The sequence below is a fragment of the Squalius cephalus genome, assembly GCF_949319135.1.
Source record: "Squalius cephalus genome assembly, chromosome: 1".
NCBI lineage: Eukaryota > Metazoa > Chordata > Actinopteri > Cypriniformes > Leuciscidae > Squalius > Squalius cephalus.
This window is the reverse complement of record NC_137122.1, coordinates 9,515,311-9,534,388: the sequence shown is the minus strand read 5'-3', so window position 1 is coordinate 9,534,388 and position 19,078 is coordinate 9,515,311. Positions and strand designations below refer to the sequence as shown.

At 42.1% G+C, this 19,078-nt stretch overlaps 1 protein-coding gene and 1 long non-coding RNA gene across 3 annotated transcripts in view; both read right to left on the bottom strand.

The window, feature by feature from the left end:
* Positions 1-19,078, bottom strand: part of LOC307164096 — a 249,343-nt gene that overhangs the window by 127,644 nt on the left and 102,621 nt on the right. The window lies entirely within an intron of this gene.
* LOC307161893 (GTPase IMAP family member 7-like) lies at positions 1,206-18,278 on the bottom strand. 2 transcript variants are annotated; one of them, XM_079876840.1, is made up of 6 exons: positions 18,233-18,278; positions 17,534-17,566; positions 9,892-9,924; positions 9,729-9,802; positions 3,149-3,232; positions 1,206-2,717 (listed from the first exon to the last, which is right to left on the bottom strand). In XM_079876840.1, the coding sequence occupies exons 5-6, from the start codon at positions 3,198-3,200 to the stop codon at positions 1,876-1,878; spliced, it is 894 nt and encodes a 297-aa protein (XP_079732966.1). In that variant the 5' UTR covers positions 3,201-3,232; positions 9,729-9,802; positions 9,892-9,924; positions 17,534-17,566; positions 18,233-18,278; the 3' UTR covers positions 1,206-1,875. The 2 variants fall into 2 exon arrangements, with proteins under 2 accessions (XP_079732966.1, XP_079732965.1); XM_079876839.1 differs by lacking the exon at positions 9,729-9,802 and having other exon boundaries at positions 1,212-2,717.

Sequence of the window (19,078 nt, the reverse complement as noted above, 5' to 3'; positions counted from 1 at the left end):
TGATGCAGTGATGTATAGTCACAATAAATCATGCATGTAGTTCACTGCAAGATAAGGGTTTTTCAGAAAAAATTCAGGAAATATGTGAAATAACTGTTACTGTTAAAAAGTTTAATGAAGATTTCTGTAAAAGTCTTTCATTTATTAAAAGAATTGGATATTTTACATTCATTTTAAGGTTTTGGTATGGCAGCCATTGTAATAATAATTCAGGAAATAAATGTAAAATAACAGTGTTTTTCTGTAAAACATTTAAGGTTTGGCAGCCATTGCTGACAGTCATTAACCGTTTTTTTAAGATTTTATTTTTTACAGTGTAGGGTAACAGCCCTATAGTGTCTTATTATTCTAAATAATTTAATTTATTGATCAAATTTAGAAATTAAAAATGAAAGATGAAGCATACATTTAATAAGACTAGACTAGGGGGTGTCCTGCAGATATTACAATATGCAGATTTAAATATATCATTGCCCCCCCCCCCCCCCCCCCACACCGTCAATTTGATTTGTGTGTGTATGTGTGTGTAACAAAATCATTTAGTTCAGTTAGAGAACGGACACTACAATTAAAACCTGAAGAAATCTAAACGCTTTCCTGTAGCTCAAACAGTAGAGCATTGGCGCTTGCAACAGGTTTGATTCCCAGGGAAAGCAAGAACTGATAAGAATGTAAATGTGTAGCTTGAAATGCAATGTAAGTCGCTTTGGATAAAAGCGTCTGCCAAAATGCATAAATGTAAATGTAAATGCTGTGTAAAAGCACTTATTTAAGCGAATCTGTCATTGTACTGTTTTGTTGTTGTGTTTTCCATTAAGAATAATAGGCTATTGAACTCACATTTCAAGCAATCGGCCCCAGAATGGCGCTCATTTTCAGGGCCCTTTCGATATGCTCAGAAAAATGTAATAGATTAATTATACCAAAGATCGCCTGTTTGATATACCCCAAATTAATTATATCTCAAGTTTAACTACTGTCCACATAAGAGCCAGCGGCAGATTCCCGAAGGACTGGCCGAAAGCATCTGAGAAATCATCAGTTTGTAAAATAGGTACTATGATTCTATATTAGTCACATCTTTGAGGTCTAAATAGCTACATTCTCGCCTAAAAACTCTAAACTACATTTCGTGACACAACAACAGTAGTATAAAAAAAAAAAATTGGATTTGCACGACCGCCATGACAGTCGCAGCAAGCGGAGTGATACAAAGTCAAGTCTCCTTTATTTATATAGTGCTTTTTACAATACAGAGTGTTTCAAAACAGATTTACAGAGATAACAGGAAAATAATGCAACAAAGTTTGTTTCTAGAAGAAAATAGCATCACAGCCCACCTTAAGTAAGTTCAGTGATTCTTTTTTTTTTGTAAAAAGATATTAATGTAGTTTATTTATATATATATACTGTATATAGCCGCTCTGGAGAAAACAGTGATGTAATCATCCAGCTCAGTTCAGTTCTCATATGATGGTGTCAATTCAGGAGATCAATAATATTGTTGACTATTAAATCTCCCCAACTTATCAACGGTGAGAGTGCTGTTACTGAGTGAATATCACACGGCTGGAAAAGGCTCTCAGCCAATCAGATTCGAGAACCAGAAAGAATTGTTATATTAAAAAAAAGTAAATGTATTGAATGTGTTTATATAGAAATTACTTTGTCTATAAAATAGCACTTTTGTTTAGGAAGAAAATGAAATATATATTTCTAGATTTTTACAACCACAATACAACAGATTAATTAATAAATATACATACCATACAGTATATACTGAACAAAAAACTCAATCCAATTCTCATTCAATCTTTTAGAGAACAGTAGTAGAAATTAGTATAAGATTTGGCCTTTGTTGTTCAATCAGATTAACTATTGCCCTTTTTTTTTTTTTTCTTTCGCTGCTGCTCCTCCTACCCCTCCTCCTACCCCTCCTACTATCCCTCCTCCTACCGCCACTCCTACCGCTACTCCTGCCCTTGCTCCTGCCACTGCTCCTGCCACTGCTCCTACCGCTGCTCCTACCGCTGCTCCTACCGCTGCTCCTCCTATCACTGTTAGTGCTGTTTGCCCATAGTCTCTCAGTTTTTGGTTAAAAGCCTCTTGTTCAATCCTTCTCTGGGCCTCTTCAAATATGTCATTAGTGTAGTGCTGTCCTCCATTGATCCTCACCAGTTCATCAATCTTCTTCAGCAGTTCTGTGACCTGAGAGCGATTACTCATGTCTTTGTTGTTGAATGAGTGAAATCTGCCACCGCAGTCATCAACAAGAGCCTTGAGATCATTACTTTCACTGATATATTCATCTAATGAAAGCTCATTCAGAAGATCAGTGTGAGTGAACAGAATAATGGTGTGATGAGAAGCTTTTTCTCCAAAGTTTTCCTGGATCCATGTCACTGTTTTCTTCTCTTCTTCTGTGAATTTCACTCCCAGTCTGATGACCAGCAGAAACACATGAGGACCAGGAGCAGACATGTAGATGCACTTCTCAATCTCTTTCTTCAGTTCTTCTTCACTCATTGACGTATCATAAAGTCCTGGAGTGTCAATCACTGAGATGATTTTATCCTCCACTGCAGTCACACGTCTTTGACAGTGTCTAGTAACAGACTTAGCGGAAAAACCTGGCTTAAACACAGATTTGCCGATGATGGTGTTTCCTGTTGAACTCTTTCCTAATCCAGTTTTACCCAACAGCACAATCCTCAGATCTGTTAAAGAGAGGAATTTAAAATGTTATTTACACTTTAAAAATTATGCTCAATAGGGGCCCTCAGTGGGCTTCAAAATGACTTAAAATGACTAAAGACAAGACAGAATAATATAAAATAAGTTAATATTATTTTAATTTACCCCTCAACAATTATTTTCCCATCAAAGAACCAGGGTTGAAAAACCTAGATATATTGTACGAGGTCAACTAATTTTAAAAGTGTGATTTACGTCTTAGTAATGGTACAACATTAGCATAATTCATGGCCAGGTGTTGCTGGTTCTTTGCCTCAATATCATGGGTTTTTTTGCCCTTCCAATCAGTGCACACCAAGCCATAGATTATCACTTACATGTGTATCATTTAACTTTTTACATGAAAATCTCTCAGAATTAAAAGAAATAAAACCACAAATGGCTAAATATTTACCCAATTTTATGAGTGAACTTTCTTTAGCAATCTTCTTTATCAGTCCTTTCATCTCTTCCTGGCTCTGCCCCCGTTTCCTGAGATCTGACAGAAATAAAGTCAGTCTGGTTAGTAATAAGTGAAGCTGGTAATGCTGTTTGTGGAGTTGTTTAATCCTCCTCTGCTGAGATCTTCACAGATTTAATGAGCATAGATTTAATATTCAGTTAAAATAATCAATTTATTATTAGAACAATCTAAAGCCTAGTTCACACTACAGGATTTTAAGCCCGATTTAAGCCCAATTTGCAAGTTAACGAGCTCGCTGACAGGTCGGGCTGTAATCGTGTGCAAATCTGTGGGTGATCAGCGCTCGCCAATCTTTATGTGTGAAATACTAAACAACGTATCAAAAACACTAGCTGATGCCAGACAAATATCTGGCATGCTCAATATCTGGATCTCGATAGCCTGTGGTGTCACGTGTTGCGACGAGCAACAGCCAATGAGATAGCAAGGCATAGGTTGAGGTCACTGAAAGAAAATCAGCACCAGCACCAGCAATGGCTTCAAGAAAGGTTTAGACCCTAGAAATGGAGCAAAATTGAAATGAACTGTGGCAGGAGCATGAATGCCTATATGATGTTCCCAACGAGATGTACCACTACCAAGCTGGCAGCTGCTTTTTCATTATAAACATGTTTTACTCATCTCCATCTCTCTCTGTAGCACATACATGGGCGGCGCTATAGGAGGGGCTAGCAGGTGCTTCAGCACCCCCAAGAAATACCACAGCACCCCGATAGCACCCCCCAAAATAATGTCTGGAAGCAATTATATTAAGGCTGTTTTCTATGGAAGCCTAGAACTGCAAGGTGAAGAAAAAAACAAGAAAACGTATCTTGTTATTGCAACATAATGTCTCGTTATTTCGACAGAAGTCGTTATTTCAATATAATGTCTCGTTATTTTGACAAAATGTCTCGTTATTTCAACATGATATCTCGTTATTTCGATATAATAACTCACTATTTCGAAATAATAAAGGGACATTCTAATCTGCATTAAGCCACATGAAGCGTTCTTATAATGGTTTTCTATGGGAGGAAAATGCTGTTCATATTCTGGGCTCATCTGATTTTTTGTATATAGTATGGCCCACTTTATTATGATTTTAGCATCACAAAGATTAATAAATGCACGCACAATTATCCGTGAACTTGATAAATGTTGCAGATATGTTTTACTATGCAAAAACAAATACCTTTAAACTTATGTGTGTAAAATTCAGAATTAAATGAATGTGCAGCAATTTGTACAAATAGAGAGTCTGTAGGCCTACTATTCATGCTGTAGCCATTAAATAAACACATTTAGTTTCATATTTGTTAAAATATTATAATGTTGTTCTTTTTTTTTCCATCTATGTTGATTATGAGTGAACAGCACGAGTAAGATAGGATGCACAATATATCGGGAGACATGGAGTGGGTCAGACAAGATTTTGACCACTTCATTAAGTTTTGTTTTGTAGAAAGTCTTTAAAATGAAGAGGTTCGATTGTAGATTAATTTAGATGGATGTGAAACACAGCAGGCAGTCGGTCAGAACTGCGTAAGTTGAATTAATTGAAGAGACACACCAAACATTTCTATAACGAAATTATACAAGAAAAAATAAATATTAATATACACATATATATATATTCTACAACATAAACATTTAAATAATTAACAATATGCATGCTGTATACAACATTCACATTAATAAAGTACTATTGGACAATGTTAAATACTTATTCTACACATCGCCACAAGGTGGCACTAGAAGTGCGTAAATACCGCGACTGGGCATGGCATATGCGTGATGAACAGCCGATCACCATGTGATAATAATCATTTCCAAATTAAAGCATCCAACAATAAAATAATGTCCAATACATTACGTTTACCTCAAATAACACATGGAAACTCTAAACATACTAAATAGAAAGAATAATTCTGTCAGAATGATACTAATCGACTACTGTTTAGACTATTGAATATAAACTACTTGTTTCTTGGTATCAACAGGAAATATTTGGAAATATAAACTTACTTGACATGCACGCACACAGCAACTCCATATAAACTTCACTGAATCGTAATCAAACTACTATAGATGAACTACAATGAAGCTGCCCGAACTTAACACTCTCACATGCATTGCATCTTGTCTCTAACGCAGTTTCCGCTTCAGCCCAAGTGACGCTACAATAAGTAGTGCTGTGATTGGTCAGAATCATCCAAGCCATTTAAGGGCATCCGGGCCTTTTGTACAGTCTTTCTTTAAAGTGAAATTCGTTTTGTATAAATTGTATCTTAATTTTAATCAATTTTTCATCAACCAATTAAAAACTACTTTAAATTAAAACTACAAACTTTTTCATACATGCTGCTGATATATTATGTTTATCCATGTAAATGTCACAAGTAACAGAAATAAGCACAAACGTCAGAGCCTGTCAGAACACCTCAGACCCCAGAGCAGGCATGTACTGGCCATCGGGACTACCGGGAGATTCCCGGTGGGCCGACGTGCTTTTTGGGCCGATGCATCTCATATGTAGGCTATATACATTTTTTTGTTTGTTTGTTTAGGCTACTTAATGGCCCATAAAACTAGTACATCGGCGGCCTATTTGTTTTGTTTTGTTTTGCTTAATTGGCGGCGCTGGGTTAGTGCCGGTGTAATGCATTGGTCAAAAAAGGCAGCGTTCGGTCCGAGGCTTTCGGTACGCATTTTCAAACCGAACGAACGTTGGACCATTTTTCCTGCCGACCAAAATTTAGTTATTTCAAATGTAGGCGCGTTGCGCGTGGCAAGCGCGCTCATAATGTAAGAGACGCCGGCGCGACCACAACATTGCCCAACATCAAATGGCAAACGTAATGCAAGCGGAACGAAACTGCTCGTTATTGTGTGGTTGAAGGACCGTTAATCAGTTTGGACCAAAGCAGCGCGAGCCGATCTTGATCAAGCGACACTGTTACACAGCGCTAATAAGAGATCCAGTAAAGCAAGCGTTTGAATTCGCCACAGAAGTAATAACATCGCTGCGAGATCTAGTGAGAAACATTCACATTTCTCTGTTATTAACGGATCAAACAGCGCTGACGTGGAAACCAGGAAGAAACATTGTGCCATGAATGAACTATCCAGCGTCCACAGATCAGCAACATTCACCATGGATTTACTGTAGTAACACTAACTGCAACCATGGAAGTTTAGCAGGAATAGTAGGCTATAATGCCCTCAAGTAACATTACGTCGGTTTTATTTTGACATTATGAATACAATTGCTGCCCTCAAATGTTAATCTGAACTAAAATAAACCTTTGTTTATAACTACTACAATATTACATTTAATTTTTTCCAAGGAGCTGTTTTGTTTTATATGCTCCTAAGAAGAGTCAATTATAGCTCCAGAATTGCTCAAAGTAAAAAATAATATCGTACTTTATGATGTTAGTTTTAATAAAAAAATAAAAGAATAAAAAAAAAATTACATCTTTTTGCTGTATCAAAAACGTACCGACCCGACCCATGACACAAGTGTATCGTATCGAACCGAACCGTGACACAAGTGTATCGTATCGAACCGAACCGTGACACAAGTGTATCGTATCGAACCGAACCTTGACACAAGTGTATCGTATCGTATCGAACCGTGAATTTTGTGAACCGTTACACCCCTAGTCAAAATATGTTTTCTGCAGCAACAGGACTTAATCAGCTCCAGTGGCTGATGAGGATAGTGAGGAGGATCAGGAGAGAGAGAGAAAGTGTAGAGCCTGCGGTAAGCAGAACTACTTTCAAAACACTTGGATATGTCATGAGTGTAGGAACCCATTACCCAGTTACACATTATTTCCACATCTGCATAGTTGACGATTACCAATAGGCTACTGCAATTTACTAGAAATTTAATGAGACTCGTTTGTAAATCATGTTTTCCGCCAAAATAAAACATCATGTGCTTATCTCTTCCAACTATAGAAATTACAAAAACTAATTATGAAAGCTTCCTTTATTTTTCAGTGCATTTGTTTTACAATATATAGCCTAGCTATTATATCATTGGATTAATATTATAACTTATTGTGTAGTAGTGTAATCTAGACAGAAACTGTAACTAAAAGAGGTTTGAATTTTTCTATGCTTAATTTGCACACTGAATATGGGTTGAAGCTTTTAATTTTGAACTCTCAAAGTGCACCAGATTGATGAATTTAACATTAAAATGCACAAAATTTTCTTATGGGGGGGCATGCCCCCAAACCCCCCTAGAGGCACACTCACAACAGCTTTACCAAAAATCCTGTGAGAAACACTGGTATTGCTATTCCAATGCAGCTTATAGCTTTTTTTTTGGATTCATCACTGTGGAGAATAGTTCAATTGTATTAATAAATTAATTTTTTTTACTTATTTCATCTGTTAACTCGCACTCGTTTATACTCACTCATTACATGGCATTAGTGGTTTTAAGGAATAGGAGTTGAACAAAAACATATTCAAGGGCGTGCAAAGATGGGTGGTGTCTATGATCATATGTAGTGGGCCAGTCTGGGCCAAAATGCCAGGGCCAAATTTTTGTCCCAGTCCAGCCCTGCCCCAGAGGGTTCATTTCTTTCAGTGCTTGTTCACAGCAAGTGTTTAAATGATTCAAAGGATGTTTCAGGAACATCATACTAACCTTAAATAACATTCTAGTAACATTAAGGAAACTGGACATTTTTATGTTACAAATGAACTTTTCTAGAATCTTAAAATTATTAATCAAAATAAAGTTGAAAGAATGTTTGAGGAACATCACACCTTTTAAAACACGTTAAAGCCCTGTCTAGGCTCTTCCCCGGTACGGTTCGTGTTGAGTCATTAGTCTAGTTGTTTGATGAGGAAAAAGATGAAATGTAGTAGTTGCAATAAACGCGTTAAAGGGATAGTTCGCCCAAAAATGAAAATTCTGTCTTCATTTACTCACCCTCAAGTTGTTTCAAACCTGTATGAATTTCTTTTTTCTGCTGAACACAAAAGAAGATATTTTGAAAAATGTCGGTAACCAAACAGTTGATGGACCCCATTGACTTCCTAGTAGGAAAAAAAAATACTATGGAAGTCAATGGGGACCATCAACTGTCTGGTTACCGACATTTTTCAAAATATCAAAATAAAAATTATATCAAATTTAATAACAAATCTTTCATATAAATAGAGACATATAATATTTAATTCCTTTCAGGAACAGCGGGGAAACACTGAACTAGTGTACAAACATAATTTCAAGTATATTTGTCCCTTACACATCGTGATGTGCTGTAATGTGCCTTCTGCTAGTCCTTCATCGTTCCAGTGAACATTTAAATTACCTTAAATAATCAGGTTAATAAACAGTAGGGGTAAAAGGTAATGTATGATATGAGAATGCATTCCCAGACAGAATTCACACATACACATTCTGGTCTTTTTCAGCTGAGACTAACGTGTGTGTTTGGAAGGGATCAGTATTATAACTCAGCCTGGATGTAATACACTATATTTGCTACAAGATGTTGATCTGACAGTATCAGGTTGAAAAGTGTTTACAGTCAGCACGATATGGCTCACAGAAGTCTGCAGTCATGGGTTCAGTGGAAGGCAGTTGTATAAGAGGATACGAGTGTGACTGATGCAGAACTTGCAGTGAATTTTAGCAGGACTTCCATCTACTGGACATAGTGAGTAACGCTTTCAAATTACCGTATATCGACTATAAGACAACCCTGAATATAAGACGACCTCCCCATTTTCCAGACTTATTTTTGGGACAAAAAGAGATTTTAGTGGAAAAAATCTGGTTTTAACAGAAAATAATTTTATTTGAAAATTGCAGTGATAATTCATTCTCTCTCTTCCAGCGCGTGCGCGCACCTCTCTCTCTTTCTCTTTCTCTCTCTCTCTCGCTCTGCGTCTCGCGCGCACCTCTCTCTCGCTCTGCGTCTCGCGCGCACCTCTCTCTCTCTCGCTCTGCGTCTCGCGCACGCACCTCTCTCTCTCGCTCGCTCGCTCTGCGTCTCGCATGGCAGAGAGGAGCAGCGTTTTAATTGTTAAACACAGATATTATGTTGCTTCTCTAATTTTACATGCAAGTATAGCCGAAATAATTTGTCTTAATGGGTCGCGTTTCAGTCACTATTTCATATTAATTCCGTTGTTCTTTCTCCCTTTCCCCCCGTGATTTTGTCTATATCGCGACCCCCCATTTTACAGCCTATTTTTAGGACAAAAACCTCGTCTTATATTCGGGTATATACAGTAAATATATACATTTAACTTATTGAGGGCCTTTTGCACACTAGTGCATCACTAATAATAAGTTCATCCATTTTCTCCTTTACATGAATATATCTGATGCACATTCTGTTTGTTTATCTCTATTTAGTGGTTTGTTTTTTAGATCGTATTTGTTTTCATGTTGTTCTCTATTGTGCTGAAGCTTAAAATGTTTTTGCATTAGAAAATGTAATTTATGATATATATTAGAACTCAGCCTGCATAATGTACAGCATTAAATACTTACTGTATATAATCAATTACATTATCACATCATTTGGAGCATCGGTTAGGGCATCGAAACAATGGATTTTCCTCCCACTGTGGCCAGCAAATAATTAAAAGTAGAAATAAATAAGAAAATACATATTCTACAAAATATATCATACTTTTCTTTTAGACGGACTTACTTTTGAGTCGATCATCATCTGAGTCTTCGCTCACTGCAAAACAACACAATAAAACACACAGTTAGTGAATCTGCTGAACATTATGGCTTGCACTTCTACAGAAATAATATCAACAACCCTAAAGTTGAAGACAAGTCTCTCCATGTGCATTTCATTCACTTTCTCTGCATTTTACTTCTGCACTAACATAATCATTTAATATTGTCCTCATATATACTAACATAAAAGACAAACAGAAAACCAAACAAAAACACTGACCAACACTGAAATGCTCATTTAATATTGTTGCAATCTCTGCCTCCCTCTGGCGGTTTGTTGACAAAAAGAACGTTTGTTCTGAACGTTTGTGCGCTTGTTGACACGTAAATACGCGTATGTGTGATGAAGTGAGCCTTTTGGGTTTCCTTAGTGTAAACAAAGCATAGCGGGTGAATCAGTCTGAGTTGACAGTGAAAAATGTGGTAGTGACGCAGTCTTTTTGCCAGTCGAATTCTAGCAAGCAAAGTGCCTTTATGCTGTGAATGTGTAACATACCACTGTGAGTAATAAAGCCCGAGTTCATTGCTGAAATCAACCGACGCATCATTGTTTGTGCTTCGGCTCTGTTAGCCCGGATCACTAGACGCAAGTTACCTGCCACGAGCCAAATTATTATGTTGAGACCAGCTCGCTCCCAACTACGGTTCGGAGCGTGAAAGCTGTAAAGGTAACACTGAGGGGTTCGTCCGGGATCTAACAAGCAAGAAGTAAAAAAGTTCGTCGGACGTGGAATGACGGCGCTCGGGGCTCGAGCTAATGCTAGCGCTGGGACTACGAGGTCTGTTGAGATGGAAACCCTAAATGTAAGCACCAACCCGTTTTTAACGGATATAAGAGACATTAATATGGACCCAGTTAATCACGGGGACGGCCGATACGCTGACAGCACCAACCCTTTCGCGGCTGGCACAGAACGAACGTTAGCCGCGGACGGCGCGATTGTTTACGGCCGGATGCCGTCATTCAACCTAGCTTCGCCCCCCACGCCACCATCATCACGGTTGACTAACCCGTTCCTAATGCCCGTGGAACCTCAGAATAAAACAGATGGTGAGTCCACATACTTTTATCAGCAAACATGTGACTGTTCAAAACGTATGACATCCAGCTCAGCTGCAGCTCTACCGTATAGTTTGAAAAATAGCCCCACTCCAACGTTTGCCCTTCGCAGTGCTAACCAGCTAGCTAACCCGTTCACTTCCATGAACTTTACGGCACAAAACCCATTTTCCCCAGCCCACGCATTGCTCTCCCAGTTCACTTCGACACCTTTTCCACCCTGCATGCCCCGGCCCGTGGAACGTAGTGGAGTAATAAGCTATGATGATGACTATGCTTCACACCGTGATCGATACCAATATGGTCAGTCAGCTATGGAAAGGGTCAAGTCAGCGCCATGTATATCACATAAAGAGCCAGATGTTGAAATAATGGACACTAGTGATGATGAGTATTATGGGCATAAAGAGAGAATTCCAATATTAAAGCCAGGCCATTTTGATGGAACGGGCTCCTGGAAAGACTTTATTCACCGGTTTGAAAGCTGTGCAAGGGCAAACCACTGGTCAGAAATGACAATGGCGGTTCAACTGAGATTCAGCCTGACTCGTGCGGCTGGAGCTATCGTCCATAAAAACCCCAGATCTGACCGTTGGAGCTACCGTCGGATTGTGACTGAAATAGAGACCGCCTACGGGCCACGCTCTGACCATGCGGCAGCCATCGGCATTGAACTGAGACAGAGGGTTAGGGGGCAAAACGAAGCCTTACACCTATTAAGGGATGACATATACGAGAAAGTGTCCATTGTGTATGCTGACCGTACAGAGCTGGAGCAGGACGCCATCAGTGTGGAGGTCTTCACCAACGCCCTGGCCGACCCTGAAGTGGTGCAGAAACTACTGGAGAAGCAGCCGCGCACCCTATCCAGAGCGTATGACATCGCACACAGCTACGAGACTACCAAGAGGGCTGCCAGAACGGTCACACAGTTCATGCAGCCCGGCCAACGTGGTCTCGTAAATCAGAGAGCCAGGGCCGCCACAGTACGTGAGAATAACAGCAGGCCAGCTTGCGTGGAGCCAGTGGGGGTAGCTGTTTGGTCCATCGACTCGCCAGAGAGGGCTCCAAGATTTAATCAGCAGTGGCGCCAGAAGAGAGACACAAATGTCAAAATGCCTATGGGGGATGTCCAATGCCACAACTGCTCCGGTCTGGGGCATATCCAGAGGAACTGCCCTTCCCCCCGTCGACCCAGACAGCAAGGCTGGACAGTCAATAAGAACACAGCACCCGACACAGGTAAAGTTGTCACCTGTACTGCGAGTCAGGAAGATGACATGTGTGTTAAAATATGGATATATGAACTGGAAATGTGTGCTCTGCTTGACTCAGGTGCTCGTAGGAATGTGTTGCCCCTCCATGTCTTTAACTCCATTCCCACAGAGTCCAGAACCCCAATAGAGCCATCTGTCGCACAGGTCCTGCAGGGTATCGGCCCCAGTGGTTTGGCAGTGCTGGGAGAAGTCAACCTACCAGTACAAGTTGGGAGCAGAGCTACCAATGTGAACTTTATTATTGCCGACACAACAGAAAACACAGAGGTTATTCGGGGGCACCCTTTCCTCCATCAGACAAGTGCCCAACTGGACTATGTTCGCCGTGAGATAACCCTCTTCGGTGAAAAGGTACCTCGTTTTAACCCAAACCATCAGTCCCGGGTGCACATTGTCAGAGTGGCCCGCACAACAGTGTTGGAGTCTGGGTGTGAGTATGTAGTGCCTGGCACCGCCCACCTGCGCCATGCTACTGAGGGAGACCTGATGCTGAGCCCAACCAAGGGTTTCATAGAAAAGCACCATGTTATTGTGGCTCACATCGTCGTACAGGCGCAGCGGTCAACCAATGTGCCCATCAGAGTCTTTAACCCTGGTGCCCTACCTGTCACTTTGAAGAGAGGTGCTGTGGCGGGGATTCTACAGCCAGCCACTGTGTTGGGGAAGGTGGAGACCCAGCCACCCTTGGCTCCACCGGCTCTTGAACCTACTAACTCTGTCTGTGCTTCTTTACCTAGCCACCTGCAGGTCCTTTATAACGAGAGCTGTGGTAGTCTGTCCAAGGGCGACCAGGAGAGGTTGGCCCACCTGCTACGGTCTTACAGTGACGTCTTTTCCTCGGGGGCCCACTGACCTTGGCCGTACGGGACTCGTGCAGCATGATATCCTCACCACCCCCGGTCCGCCTGTGAAACAGCAACCGCGCAGGATGGCTAGAGACAAACAAACTGCAGCAGACCAGCAGATGCAGCAGAGCCTGGACACTGGTGTGGCCCAACCCAGCAACAGCAGCTGGGCTGCACCAATCATTATGGTCAGAAAGAAGGACGAGACCTTGCGGTTATGTGTCGACTACAGGCCCCTAAACGAGAGAACCATAAAGGATGCTTATCCACTGCCCCGCATCCAGGACACCTTAGACACACTGTCCACTGCCAGGTACTTCAGCACGCTGGATTTAACATCAGGGTACTGGCAGGTGGAGATGACGCCGAGTGCCCGAAAAGCCGCTGCTTTCTGCACCCGTAAGGGCCTGTTTGAATGGAACGTGATGCCTTTCGGACTGTGCAACGCGCCGGCCACGTTCCAGAGGCTCATGGACCGTGTCCTGGTGGGGTTGCAGTGGGAGACCTGTTTGGTCTACCTCGATGACATTATTGTCCTGGGGCGGGACGGAACTGAAATGTTGGAGCGGCTGAGTCAAGTGTTCGGCAGACTACGCGCAGCCAACCTGAAACTTAAACCGTCAAAGTGTGTCCTGTTCCGAGAGCAAGTGGCTTACTTGGGGCACATTGTCTCTGCCAAAGGTGTCGCCACGACCCCCAAAAGATCCAAAAAGTGGCTGGGTGGCCCGCACCCCAAAACATATCTGATGTGCGTCAGTTTATCGGCCTGGCATCGTATTATCGACGCTTCGTTAAAGATTTCGCCTCCGTTGCCAAACCCCTCCATGAACCAAAAAGTATGCACGCTTTAACTGGACGAACGAATGCCAGGAGGCGTTTGAACAGCTGAAAAGCCGTCTGACGTCAGCACCCGTGCTGGGCTATCCCCTCGACAGTGGCCAGTTGCTCCTCGACACGGATGCCAGTGACTGGGGAGTTGGAGCAGTCCTCTCCCAAGTGCAAGAAGGTGAGGAGAGAGTACTTGCTTATGGGAGCAGGAGATTGTCAGCCACTGAGCAAAACTATTGCACCACCAGACGAGAACTTCTGGCAGCTGTCGAATTCACCTCTCATTTCCGGCAGTACCTGCTAGGGAGATCATTCATCATACGGACTGACCACAGCAGCCTGCGCTGGATGACTCGGATGAGGGAGCCTGAGGGCCAACTCGCTCGCTGGCTGGAAAAACTGGCAGAGTATGACTTCCAGGTGATCCATCGTCCAGGGAGACACCACCAAAATGCAGATGCGCTCTCCAGAAGACCCTGCAGGATGTCCTGCCCATGCACAGTGCCAGAGCTTAGCCTTCATAACCAGCTTCAGCACAAAGGGATTCAGTGCAACATGGCAGAGAGTCCAGCTGCAGAGGATGCTGGGGAAATGCCTGCAGAGCAACCTCCAGTGGGGGTAGTGGTGCTCGAAGGTAGCTATGGAGGTAGCCCTGCAGTCCAGCCTAAGTATCTTCCAGTGGGGGTAGTGAAAGCTGTCGGTGACAATCAAGCTGGCTCTTCGTTCTGTCCAGGTGTCTACAGGGTCAGTGAGCCAGCCCAAACCAACCTGTTCGGTGGTTGGACCAGGGAGGAGTTAATCAGTGCCCAAGAAGCTGACCCAGATATAGCACCAGTGAGGAAGTGGATGGACAAAGGGATGGGCAGGCCATCCTGGGTTGACATAGCACCCTACAGCCCTGCCACCAAAGCCTACTGGTCGCAGTGGAAAAGGCTCTACCAGAAAGACGGAGTTTTGTTAAGAAAGTTTTACTGTACGGATGGAAGGGTGTTCTATCCACAGATCCTGCTGCCTCAAGAGTACCGCATCTCAGTGACAGAACAAATGCATGATGGCCCAGTCGGTGGCCATTTTGGAGGAGAAAGGACCCTTGCACGTCTCAAGGCCTGGTTCTACTGGTACAATATGAGAAATGACGTCACCCTGTGGTGCCGTACTTGCACCAGCTGTGCTGCGAAAGCCCGCCCCAAGAAAACACCTCAAGCCGCCATGGGCACAGTGCGAGTTGGTGCCCCCTTTGAACGGATCGCAGTTGATTTAATGGGACCATTAAATGAAACTGAAAGGCACAACCGCTACATAATAGTAGTACAGGACTACTTTAGCAAATGGGTGGAAGCCTATCCTGTTCCCAACGAACAAGCAACGACAGTGGCTGAAAAGATTGTTTCCGAGTGGGTGTGTAGGTACGGAACTCCACAGTGCCTACATAGCGACCAAGGTACCAATTTCGAGTCAGCTGTGTTCCAGGAAATGTGTGAGCTGCTGGGAATCGACAAGACACGGACCACGCCATTTCGCCCACAGTCAGATGGCCAAGTAGAGCGTTTCAATGCCACCCTGCAGAAAATCATAGCCACCACTGCAGAACGATGTCATTGGGACTGGGACATTATGACACCATATGCAGTCATGGCTTACCGCTCTACCAAACACAGCTCCACGGGCCTGACGCCTAATATGATGTTGTTCGGACGGGAAATTACAGAGCCAGTGGATCTTGTTGCTGGGATGCCACCTGACCCAGACAACTCTACTACCCCTCCAACTTATGTTGTACAGCTCAGGAAACGGCTCGAGCTATCTCATCAGTTGGCCCGAGAGGCGTTGGGAAAATCTGTGGAGCGTGCTAAACGACAGTACGATAAAAACATTTGCAGAGTCCAACACAAAGTCGTGATGCAGTATGGCTCTTGGTCAAAGGCACAAAGAGAGTACAGAATAAAGTGCGAAAGTTCCTGCCTTCCTACGAGGGCCCATACTTCGTCGTTGGTGTACTGGACGATTTGGTCTATCGGATTAAAAGGGGCCCGAGGACAAAGATGAAAGTCGTTCATCACGACAAACTTAAAGCTTTCCATTCCAGAACAATATTAGACAATGGCTGGGTCTTTCAGGAGGCTGAAACGTGGGCACCAGTGGAGGCACCACCCCCGTTGTCAGACCCCAGCTCTTCAGAAATCAATATTAGCCCCCTTGACCTTTGGGGTGAATCACCAGAGACAGAGGACCCTGTGGTGGGTTCCCTTCCGGGTCTTTTCTCTTTACCACCATCATCGGCAGCTTCACCGAGCAGCAGCCAGCTCCCTTGCCACCCCGCTGAGCCTTCGCTAATTGAGGCTGGGACCCAGCATGAGGCCAGGGGACAAGCTGCTCGCCCTGTTTTGAACTCCAGCCCTCTGCGTCAACCCCGGAGGGTCCGCAGAGCTCCTGACATGTTTGGTGATTGGATTGCTTATTGAGCATATCTGCCTGAGGTTGGGTGTAGGCGGATCGCTGCCCTCCTCACTGCCCTCCTCAGAGGAAAAGAGTTCCAGTAAAAAGAAAGACAACAAAACAAAAGAGTTCATGTGTTGTCAAAACAAAAGAGTTCATGTGTTGTCAAAAACAAAAGAGTTCCAGTATTGTATCATTACATAAGTAACTTGTTTATGTTGAGGTTAAAAATGTGAAGATGGTTTGGGCTTAATATAATTGTTACTATCAACAGTCGGTAATTTGGATACTAATGGGCAACATAGTTTTGTTATAGCATCTTGGGTATGTTCACTGCTAAGAACTTATATTTTGCTTCAGTTTTGCACTTGAAATCTTGCACCCCTGGGTAATTTTACGCTAACTTTGGGTTGAGTGGTTAAAGTAATAGTCCCAGTTTTCTCAGGGAATGTATAAGTGTCATGTCTACAATGCCTAGGACATTTGCTTACATAGGAGGAGTATGCAATATGCTTTAATGGACATTGCCTCTTCAACTTAACTTTCCACTGGAGGAGGGCCCTTCAAGGACTGTGGGAAATACGGGTTATGGTTGGGGATGTTTGTATAATGACTATCTAATTAATATTTTCCTGTGTACAGTGTAATGATGCTGGAGATATGTTAAAGGTTTAATCATTCTCCAGAGTGGGGGTAGTGTTGCTATCTCTGCCTCCCTCTGGCAGTTTGTTGACAAAAAGAAACGCGTATGTGTGACGAAGTGAGCCTTTTGGGTTTCCTTAGTGTAAACAAAGCATAGCGGGTGAATCAGTCTGAGTTGACAGTGAAAAATGTGGTAGTGACGCAGTCTTTTTGCCAGTCGAATTCTAGCAAGCAAAGTGCCTTTATGCTGTGAATGTGTAACATACCACTGTGAGTAATAAAGCCCGAGTTCATTGCTGAAATCAACCGACGCATCATTGTTTGTGCTTCGGCTCTGTTAGCCCGGATCACTAGACGCAAGTTACCTGCCACGAGCCAAATTATTATGTTGAGACCAGCTCGCTCCCAACTACGGTTCGGAGCGTGAAAGCTGTAAAGGTAACAATATCCTAAAACATCAGTAAAATAACTGATAAATGTTTCACAATAAAGAGTCAAATCATTTGATGGACTTACTGTCAGGGCTTTCAAAATCTGGAATACTCCTGCCTACAACACATAAACACACACACACACACACACACACACACACACACTGTTAGAGTATCTGGTGAACATTATGCGCATTAGAAAACAAGCTTTTTCACAGATGGATTAAAATAGAAAATGACAGAAAATTACACAAATATCCCAAAATCTGTTTACAGCAGCCGAACGCTTGATCGTCTGTTATTAATATGCCTATTTCTGTTTGCATTCATTTATTAGTGTTATTAATTTAGTGCATGGTTTTAATCTTATTTTAAATGAATGTTTAAGAAGAAAAGAGCAAATTTATCGTCAGAATCATAATGAACATATTAGATGTTTTAGGCCTACTCAAGATTTCCTCGTTTAAATACAAGGTCCGATACATTTCTGTGAACTTTTTTGAGGCAAACAATGATTGTAATACTAAGTGTCAGCGACATAACAAAAACAATCAGTACCAATGCATTATGTTTGCTTCCAATTTATGCATACAAATAAGTAAAGTTTAACTTTAATGAAACTTCCGTGTGTATCAGTCCGTGGGACTCTCCGTTCTTAAACGCCCCTTGAAATGCATAATTCACAAATAAATCATTGCTTAAGTAGAAAGAGGTTTAAATTCTTATATATCATAGACGCGTTTGACATGTTAATATACATATTTTGTTGTAAATCAAACCTTACCAGCACGCTTCGCCATTTTGTGTTCAACGCGGAAACGGACAGAACCGAAAGTGAAAGAGTACGAGCTCGAAACTCACTCGCGCCCCCTTGCGGACGCTGTGAAAGAAGCACAGAAACTTACGGTCATTCATGACAGTCTGAGGACATCAGCGCCACGATAACAGTCTCAAACACATTTATCCTGGTATGCATCAGAGATGGGGGACTCGAGTCACATGACTTGACTCGAGTCAGACTCGAGTCCAAATTTAAGGACTTGAGACTTGCTTGACTAAATTAAGAAAATGACTCGACTTGACTTTGACTTGAGATCCAATGACTCGAGACTTGACTTGACTTGAACTGTATGACTCGAGAATGACTTGATATACATTTTTATATAAATCATCGCAACATTAATTGATGAACAAAATGAAAGCAACGGAACCATTGACGCCAGTCGCGATTGCGTGACGCTGCACAAGCCCAGAAAAAAACACATCGCGGTGAGCGCGCGAAATATAAAAACACGAGGCATCGTTGTCCCATGGCATCTCCCAGCATCGTTTCTTTTTGGATATAAAGACTAAAATTGACCATATTCATACAAGAAGATTTGCTGTATGCATAATAACTGGCAAGGGATATCGGACGACCATCACAACCTTGAACAGTCGAAACTTCATTCACCACGTCTAAAAGTAAGCTATGGCTTGTTTAACCTGTTTGTTAATTTGACTTTCTTTAAAACTAAATCTTTAAATCTAGAGAGAATATTGGTCAAAACAGCATGCCTCTTTATAAAGCTTAATGTTGTCAATATTCAAATGATAATTAATGATGACATATGTTTTGTATAACATTTGC